We start from the raw sequence: 8,683 nt of genomic DNA, 5'->3' as shown, positions 1-8,683 counted from the left end.
AAGGAGGGGGCTTTGTAGAAAACGAAGCGTTTGAGAGAGGCGGGGCATATAGGACCTACAATAATGTACAGTATTTGAAAAATAATGTGTTTTTTGAACATTAAAGCATGTCAACATATTCTGTTACACCAAATACACAAAATAATGATCTTTAAAAAAGCATCATATGACCCCTTTAAATAAAAATAATAATGTGCATTAGACATTTATAATAAATACTGCAATGTTCCATAAAAAAGTATTGTCAATTATAATTTCATGCTATCTTTAACAAAACAACTAGACAGCAATGCAGTTGCCTAGTTTGGTTTTGGTTATATTCTCAGGGTGGGAAAAACATACTTTTTTGAAATGAAGAAATGTTTTTTAAAAAGATACAGTACTCAAAGTTCTTATCTTTGAAATTATCATAAAACATATGAAAACATACTCGGAAAAAATACTAAAAGCAAATACTATATTTAAAAAAAAATGACAGATATTTGGAAAAATTACGAGTTCTTTGTATGTGCCCTATAGGAGTCCTTGGTTTTGCAAAATTACATGAAAAATATTTTACAAATGTTATTACAGTGGCTTACATTTTTTGTCTTTGGGTCAAACCAGTGACTGATGTCCTTTCCTGCACACTCTGTGATAGGTTTCAATAACACATCACCTATAAGAGAAAGAGAGTCTTTGTTACAATGCTCTTAATACCGTAATCAGTTAATACGTGGCACATTTAAAAAGTTTGGGGACAAAATCTTTCTTCCTTTTCATTTTTTAATGATATGGTGACTTGCCTTTATATTCCTCCAGCAGCGGTGTCAGATCGTACACTTTGCCCAGGTACGACACCCATATATCTTTGAGAGTGTTGTGAACGGACACCTCCTTCGGCGTGAAATACTTTGGGCGCCGCATTCTAACAAACTTACTGTTTTGGAGAAATAAAACGGTTTACTCAATTTATGAGTATTCAGTCACTGTACAAAACGATTGTTGTTACACTGGCCACAGAAGCGCCACAAGCTCACTGGTTGCTGTGGTAACCGAAGCACACAGGGACAGGAGCGCGCGACCTACGGAAGCCATGGAAAAAGTGGCGCTAGTTTTTTTCATAATTAGTTTAGTAAAACTTCATAATGACGCCACGTTCGTTGATGTATTAGTTAGTTTACATTAGCTCAGGTCCATTAAATTATATTAAGAGATAAAATTTTCGATTTTAATAATCTTTTAGTAAATGTTAAAATTAACATTAAATGCTTTAAAGTAACTTAATTTTCCTGATAACTAATAGATCCTTATTATAAAGTGTAACCATTATTTTTTTATGCTTTGCTTAAAAGTACTATTGTGATATTTTTGGCATTTTTTACATCATATTTTTTCCACCCTTCGGATAAAAAAAAAAATAAAAAAAAAAGAACCTCTAACCCTTAAATAAAAGTAATTGTGATGCTTGCCTTTACCTTCAAGTCCACCAATTAATCCTAGAAAAAAAGACACTTGACAAATGAGTCTTCAATACTCTTTCTTAAATACAGTATAATCTTGGAGACTTTCATGAATTTGTTTAGCTTAAAACAAATGAAAAACAAGCATAAAACATTAGGAAGACCTATGTCCTTAACATCAGTAAGGTCATTGCATTGGCATGTCAGCACAAACTAACAAGCATACACCCAAAAAACCTGCAAACCTTTTAAATTACTTTTGCCACATTTCATAAATCTTCAAATATTGCTTCTTTTTTTTTCCCCCAATAGCTAGTGATCTCTTAAGTGGTTGACCTTCAACTCGAAAGTGCAGAGGTAACTCCTTAAGTTTACATAAAGCTTTGTTGTGGGACATTGACCTGTTGATATATTAAGAGAAAAAAACTTCAACCAAATAAAGACTGCTTCATAGCCTTTCATCTGATTTATCATCTGCAACAGCTGTCGAATGATCATACACATTCTGTCACGTAAACTTTTAGCAAAGATTTCAGTAAAAAAAAAAAAAAAAAAACTTGTGCAAACTGGTATCAGATCAAAGGTGTCAGGCTTTGAAGCAGTTATAAAGCATGTTCATATCTGGTAGTTTTATGCAGTTGGGTTAAAAAAATTAAATAAAAATGAGACAAAGATATGAGAAAAGGTACCTCCTTTGCCAAAAAGCGTGCAATACAGTTTTATCTATTTCAAGACTGCCGGCATGTCAGCGCTGAATCTTTAAGAACGCAAATATGACATACTGGTGTCAGAAGTACATGGCACAGTCTAAAAGAAACCACAACCCTAAATTCTGGAGTGTTATTCAAAGAAAACAAACACAAGCAGCAGAAAAAAGAGAATGAGCAAGACAAAGTGATGTTAAAGATGGCACATATGTCAAAGAAAGATCAACATTTTTGAGCCAAAATGACTCCAGTTAAGACTCCAAGTTCAACTAGACTCCATTTTTACGTATTGAAGGACAGGAAATCAAACACCAAACTAGTAGTGTTTGCCCGATCAAGTAATTTGCTCCTGGAGAAGTCCAAAACAGCCTGTGGATTCAAGTCTCAACAACAACAACAAAAACTCCCTGTTTGATAAGTTTCCTCCAAAGTTCAGTTTGGATAAAGCAGGTTCTCTAGCCAGGTTTCTTAGTCCAAATCATTGTCCGTTTATACTGCATCAGCCTCTCTGTTATCAGTTGTAGTGGAACTTGAAGTGAAAGTTTCCGCCCTCAAAGGGGTTGAAGCCAAAGGGCCATTCTCTGCCTCCTCCACCCTGCTGATTCTCAGGGTCCAGAGGGTCCTCGCCCGAATCAAATTTCTGACGCATTTCTGAACAGAAAACAACAAAGAAGAATGCATCGATTTGAAGACACTTAATAATTAGGATTTTAATGTTTTTGAAAGAAGCCTCGTATTCTCACCAAAGCTAGATATACAGTATTTGACCAAAAATACAGTAAAAATATAAACATTGTGAAATATTATAATTTAAAATAACAGCTTTTTTATTGCAATACATTTTAGAATGCCTGTGAAAGCAAAGCTGAATTTCCAGCATCATTACTCCAGTCTTCAGTGTCACACGATCCTTCAGAAGTCATTCTAATATGCTGATTTGTTGCTCATTTAATAATAATGATTCTTATTGTTATCAATTTTGAAGACCAGGATCAGGATTCTATGAATTTAAAAATCAAAACAAGAAATCCCTTGTAACATTATAAATGTCTTTCCATTTGGCTTTGATCAATTTAATGCATCTTTAATGAATAAAAGTATTAATTAATTTCTCTTTTTTCTAATCTTATTTACGCCAAACTTTTGAATGGTACTCCATCATGGTTTGCACAAACATGTTAAGCAGCACAACTGGTTTCAGTACTGATGGGATTTTTTTTACTAGAAAAATAGAATACAAAAATGTAAAATAATCTTTTAAATTATAATAATATTTCACACCATTACTGTAGTTTTTATTAAATAAATCCAGCCATGGTAAGCATAAGACACTTCAGACAAAAACATTTAAAAAACTTAATGTTTTGTTAAATGTTACAAAAAATTGACCGACAACAGAAATGTTCAATAACAGAGGACTGAAAATCATTTGTATTCATGCTTAATTTAGTTTTTGCTGTCATCTGACATTTTCCTACCTGGATCTGTGAGCACTTCCTTTGCGGATGCGATATCGATAAACTTTTTCTCTGCCTCTTTCTTGTCTGCTTCAGACTGGAAATTATCAGGATGCCACTGCTGAGCCAGCTTTCTATACGCTTTTATGATTTCCTGTTTGTTGGCACTCCTAAAAACAAGTGAAAAGAAACAAGCATTTCAGTCAAACAATCTACTTTCATTGTTACTACCGCAGGTGCCCCAGAAACAACCTTTGACCATTTCTGCATTATTATCATCATAAAACAGCACAGAAACAGTTAAGGAAGTAACACTCTCTGCAACATTTTAAGGCAGGATTTTGCCTTACCTGCTGACCCCCAGGATCTTGTAATAGTCTCTCTTGTGAGACTGCTTGAGGAGCTTCTGTGCTCGGTCAAGACCTTCACGAATCTCCTGGTTGTCCTGATCAAACTCCCGTGCCTCCTGATAGTCTTCCACAGCTGAGAAGAGGAACAGAGGAAGAAACGTGAGTTTATGCAAACGAAATGAAAAGGGTAGAAAATTCAGTACATTTTATAGTAGTCAGAGAGAGTTGAACTACCTTTCTCATATTCCTGCAGTAAGATGTAGGCCTCCGCTCGGTCCCGGAGGATGTGGATATTCTGAGGTTCTCTCTGGTGGGCTTCTGAACAAATGTCTACGGCCTCCTCAGCACTCTTCATCTGGAGGAGCCAAAAGAGGGAGTGAGAGAAAAACAGAACCAGTGAGGCTAGACACCAGAACCAGACTCTTGATGTTCTTATTCTTATTAACCTCTAACGATGTGAAAGTGAACATACCATATAAATGGTGATTACTAGGACAGCTGGACTAGAAGGGGTTTCATCCCCTTAAAAAGCTGTAAAATAACTAAACTACATTTAGTAAAGGAACATACTTTGACTAAGCAGAAGCAGATCCTCTCCTTTGCTTTATTAGTGTAGAATGCCACGTTCGGCTCTGTTCGCATCACAGATTCATACTTCTCAGTGGCCTCCTGATACCTGTCATTCAAGTAAACATAAAACAAAAGAATTAATAAACCATTAGAACTGAAAAACCTGAAATAATCAAAATGATGTCAAATTTGACACTGATGGAGACATAAAACCCATTCAAAACCAAATCAGTAAGATTTTTTAAAATACATTATTATTTTTATTCAGCAAGTACGCATTAAATTGACTTTCTATTTCAAATAAATGCTGTTCTTTTTAACCTTTCTGTTCATCAAATGAACCTAAAATAAAAATGTATGACCGTTTCCACAAAAATATTAAGCTGCACAACTGGTTTCAATAATCAGAAATGTTTCTTGAGCAGCAAAGCAGCATATCAATATTATTTCTGAAGGATCATGTGACACTGAAGACTGGAGTAATGATGCTGAAAATTCAGCTTTACCATCACAGAAATTAGTTATATTTTCATAAATGTTAAAAAAAATTATACTTTACAACATTACTGTTTTGACTGATACATTGATAAAGACTTTCAAGAGAATTCCAAACCTTTCAACGGTAGTGTATAGAATACGTGACAAAATAAATAATAAGATATAGCTATAAATAAAATGATACATTTATAAAATAAATTATAATATAACACATCTCAAAGGCCAAAAATGAATTAGAGTGAGGTAAGCTAAGCCTAGACCTGAATTAAAAGGCCAATTTTCTAGAAGTGACAGGGAAGGGATGTTTTCAGCACCTCTGTTCTGAGATCAGCTCTTCTGCAGAGTCCAGCTGCTTGCTGAGCTTCTTGGCCTGTTTGTAGTGAGCGAAACACTCCTTATCATCCTGATCCAGCTTCAGACACTCACGGACCTGACTGAAAACAGAAACAAAGAGGGAAACACACAGTGAACAGCAGCAAAAAAGAGAGACAACTCTCCTTTTGAACATCACATGAGATTGGAGTGTTATTATTACAACTACTGTACATGCACACAGTCAGTGTGTGGGATTGACAAGTGTATTTACTAAAAGGTATGACTCATGATTTAATAACCAAAGAATGTGGCTGTCATTCATACTGAATGACATACTTAAGCGAGTCGTGATGATCTCCTAAACTGTAATGGAGTTGGCTGAGTTTGAGGAAGGCTGCTCGGTTGTCCGCACGGAGACGTGTGGCTGGTGTCAGGTCCATAATGGCCTTCCGTGGATCCCCGAGTCGGATGTAGCACTCGGCTCGTAGTTCTCGAGACTCTGGATCCCAAGGAGAGAGCTGGAAAACAAATAAAAGTTTTTGAATCACCAGAGACATGCGAAGCTTAAACTGCAACATTTGATTTGTTATTTGTTTTTGTATTTTATTTGTAGGGCCACTCATTTCAACAGCTCAAATTAGAGAAAGTGGGATAAAGAAAGTCATAAAGTGATACGAAATAAAAATTCATAAAGAATACTTCACCTAAACATAATCCAAAACTTTCATACGGTATTATCAGTGAATAGAGACTTTTATTCATAAGGAATGCATTAAATTGATCAAAAGTTACAGTAAAGGCATGTATAAAGTTACATTTCTATTTTTAAATGAATGCAGGTCTTCTGAACTTTCTATTTATCAGAGAATCCTATTTTAAAAAATGTTTCCACAGTTTCCACAGAAAGTATTAAGCAGCACATCTGCTTTCAACATTGAATATGAGAAGTTTTTCTTGAGCACCAAATCAGATTTCTAAAGGATCATGGGACACTAAAGACTGGAGTAATGGATGCTGAAAATTCTGATTTGCCATCACAGAAATAAATTCAATTATTTTTTACATTTTTATAGTTTTAAATTGTAATACTATTTCACATATTACTGTTTTTACTGTATTTTTTTGGCCAAATAAATGCAGCCTTGGTGAACCTGGTGAAGAGACTTCTTTCAAAAACATTAAAAAAATGTAATGTGCTGTCAAACGATTAATCACGATTAATTGCATCCAAATTCCAAAATAAAAGTTAGTTTACATAAAATATGTGTGTATACTGTGTATATTTATTATGAATATATAAATACAAACACATGCATATATATTTAAGAAACATATGCCATGTTTATATATATATTAAACATATTTATATATTATATATAAGAATATAAATATATAAATGTATATACATGTAAATATTTTCAAAATATATACTGTATGTGTGTATTTAAATATACATAATAAATATATACAGTACATATATTATGTAAACAAAAACTTTTATTTTGGATGCGATTAATCACGATTAATCATTTGACAGCACTAAGTTTTACCAACCCCAAACATTTCCACAATAGTGTAAATCTCAGTTTCTAACTCAAACGAAGCTACTGTGTGTATTCAGAATAGCACACAAGTTCTAGAGATGACTTTTATGATAATTTTTGGGTCCTTTTTTAAGCTTGACAGTATACATTACATAACACTTCTGTTTTACGAAAAAGATTCTAGAATCTGAAAATAATCGTATTTTGTGTTTCACTGAGGAAGAAAAAAAAAAGCCAAATGGTTAATGATAAATGATGTTAATGATGGTTAAGGATAAATAAATAACATCTTTTTAATTTTTTGGGTGAACAATCCCTTTAATATTACTATTAACACATGTAGCAATAAACAAACAACACCAGTTGCTGCATGTGCATTTTTGATCTCCAGACTAACTCACCTCTATGACTTTCTCCAGCACCTGGACAGTAGTGCTGTAGTCTCCACGGTGATGGGCCTCATGTGCCTCTTCCTGGAGTAACTCCAGCTCCTCGGCCTTGCGGAGCTGATCATGTGCTTCCTCATGATTCGGGGAACGCTTCAGCTGCAAAGGAGAAACGTTAACAGAGCAGGAGACAGGAAATAGAACAAAATGGAGCAAAACGTGATCTGGTTTGAGAATGAAGTTGGCAGGTTTTAAAGGAATAAGGGAATTGTTTCACTCACTACTGCTTGGAAGTCTTCTCTAGCCTCTTGAGTACTTCCCTGTTTCAGTAGAATATTAGCCCTCTGCAGTCTGGCCTGAAAACACATACACACCATAAACATGTATATACGGTACTGCCACCTAGAACTTAGTTTGATATCACAACCACAAAAATGAACTCACCGCAAGGAAGTCTGGCTTGAGCTGTATGGCCTGGGACAGGTCAGGCAGAGCTGACTTGGACTTTCCCATAGCCAGGAAAACAGCGGCCCGTTTGTAGTATGTCAGGTAGTTCTTAGAGTCACCCTCTGTTTAAGACATTTGCATTGGTTAATGAACTGCATCTTTTCTTTAAATTACCTACGTACACTGAATGTAATTGCATTTTAATACTAATTAGCGTCAAATAAAACAACAAAATTAAACTGGTCTGTACATTTTTTTTTTAAGTCTCATATGCTGACCAAAGCTTTGAACAAAAATACAGTAAAAACTGTAATATTGTGAAATTATTATTTTTTTTTTATATATTTAAACATTTATTTTATTCCTCAGATGGCAAAGCTGAATTTTCAGTATCATTTCTCCAGTCTTCAGTATCACATGTGACATGATCCTTCAGAAATAATTCTAATATGCTGATTTGGTGCTTAAGAAACTATTCTTATCATCAATGTTGCAAATAGTTGTGCTGCTAAATATTTTTGAGGATTCAAAAAGTATAAATGTCTCTAAACATCAATCCATATGTCACTGTGTTTGTGTATATATATATATATATATATATATATGTCTTACCCACAGCTGAATGATAGTGAGACAGGGCCTCAGCCAGCTGTCCGGCTGCCAGCAGCTTACGGCCCATTTCCAGATGATGCTCAATCTCAACAGGTGTTGCTCCTAACACACCTGGAATAAAGAGACAGGTGACTTACACATGACACCTGCTCAATTTCATAATGAGGCAGCTTTGAAAACCCTCAATCTGCCTGATGGGACTGAGTTTACATACCTTAAACTTACATACCCAAACAACAAGTGTTTCTATCACGTCATAATAACGAAACTCCTTAAAGGGAATTCAACATGGCATTCCACTGCATTTATGTTTCGATTAACAATGACAGCACAAAAAGTGAAACCATGCAAACAG

At 34.7% G+C, this 8,683-nt stretch overlaps 2 protein-coding genes across 2 annotated transcripts in view; both read right to left on the bottom strand.

Moving 5' to 3' along the window:
- Window positions 1-984, bottom strand: part of LOC107738084 (cytochrome b5 domain-containing protein 1-like) — a 5,088-nt gene extending 4,104 nt beyond the window's left edge. The window contains exons 1-2 of the mRNA XM_016549759.1: window positions 786-984; window positions 582-658 (exon numbers count right to left, since the gene is read on the bottom strand). Coding sequence (XP_016405245.1) covers window positions 582-658; window positions 786-906 — 198 coding nt within the window. The 5' untranslated portion in view covers window positions 907-984. The remainder of the gene's footprint in view (window positions 1-581; window positions 659-785) is intronic.
- A 522-nt stretch (window positions 985-1,506) lies between these two features.
- Window positions 1,507-8,483, bottom strand: LOC107738010 (dnaJ homolog subfamily C member 3-like). Its single transcript, XM_016549667.1, has 11 exons — window positions 8,329-8,483; window positions 7,714-7,838; window positions 7,551-7,625; window positions 7,285-7,428; window positions 5,676-5,857; window positions 5,339-5,458; window positions 4,527-4,632; window positions 4,191-4,311; window positions 3,957-4,089; window positions 3,628-3,776; window positions 1,507-2,800 (listed from the first exon to the last, which is right to left on the bottom strand). The coding sequence occupies exons 1-11, from the start codon at window positions 8,393-8,395 to the stop codon at window positions 2,664-2,666; spliced, it is 1,359 nt and encodes a 452-aa protein (XP_016405153.1). The 5' UTR covers window positions 8,396-8,483; the 3' UTR covers window positions 1,507-2,663.
- Window positions 8,484-8,683: the final 200 nt, after the last annotated feature.

The sequence above is a fragment of the Sinocyclocheilus rhinocerous genome, unplaced genomic scaffold (genome assembly GCF_001515625.1).
Source record: "Sinocyclocheilus rhinocerous isolate Xijiao unplaced genomic scaffold, SAMN03320098_v1.1 scaffold494, whole genome shotgun sequence".
In the NCBI taxonomy this organism is placed as follows: domain Eukaryota; kingdom Metazoa; phylum Chordata; class Actinopteri; order Cypriniformes; family Cyprinidae; genus Sinocyclocheilus; species Sinocyclocheilus rhinocerous.
This window is presented reverse-complemented; position numbering and strand designations above follow the sequence as displayed.

What these genes read in the sequence shown, in the direction of transcription:
- LOC107738010 (XM_016549667.1), bottom strand. Translation starts at nt 8,395, where the DNA reads ATGGGCCGTAAGCTGCTGGCAGCCGGACAGCTGGCTGAGGCCCTGTCT. An exon ending in GATCATCACGACTCGCTTAA is followed by an intron (nt 5,459 to 5,675) that starts GTATGTCATTCA and finishes TTCTGTTTTCAG; the next exon opens with TCAGGTCCGTGAGTGTCTGA. An exon ending in GGAAGTGCTCACAGATCCAG is followed by an intron (nt 2,801 to 3,627) that starts GTAGGAAAATGT and finishes TTTTCTGTTCAG; the next exon opens with AAATGCGTCAGAAATTTGAT.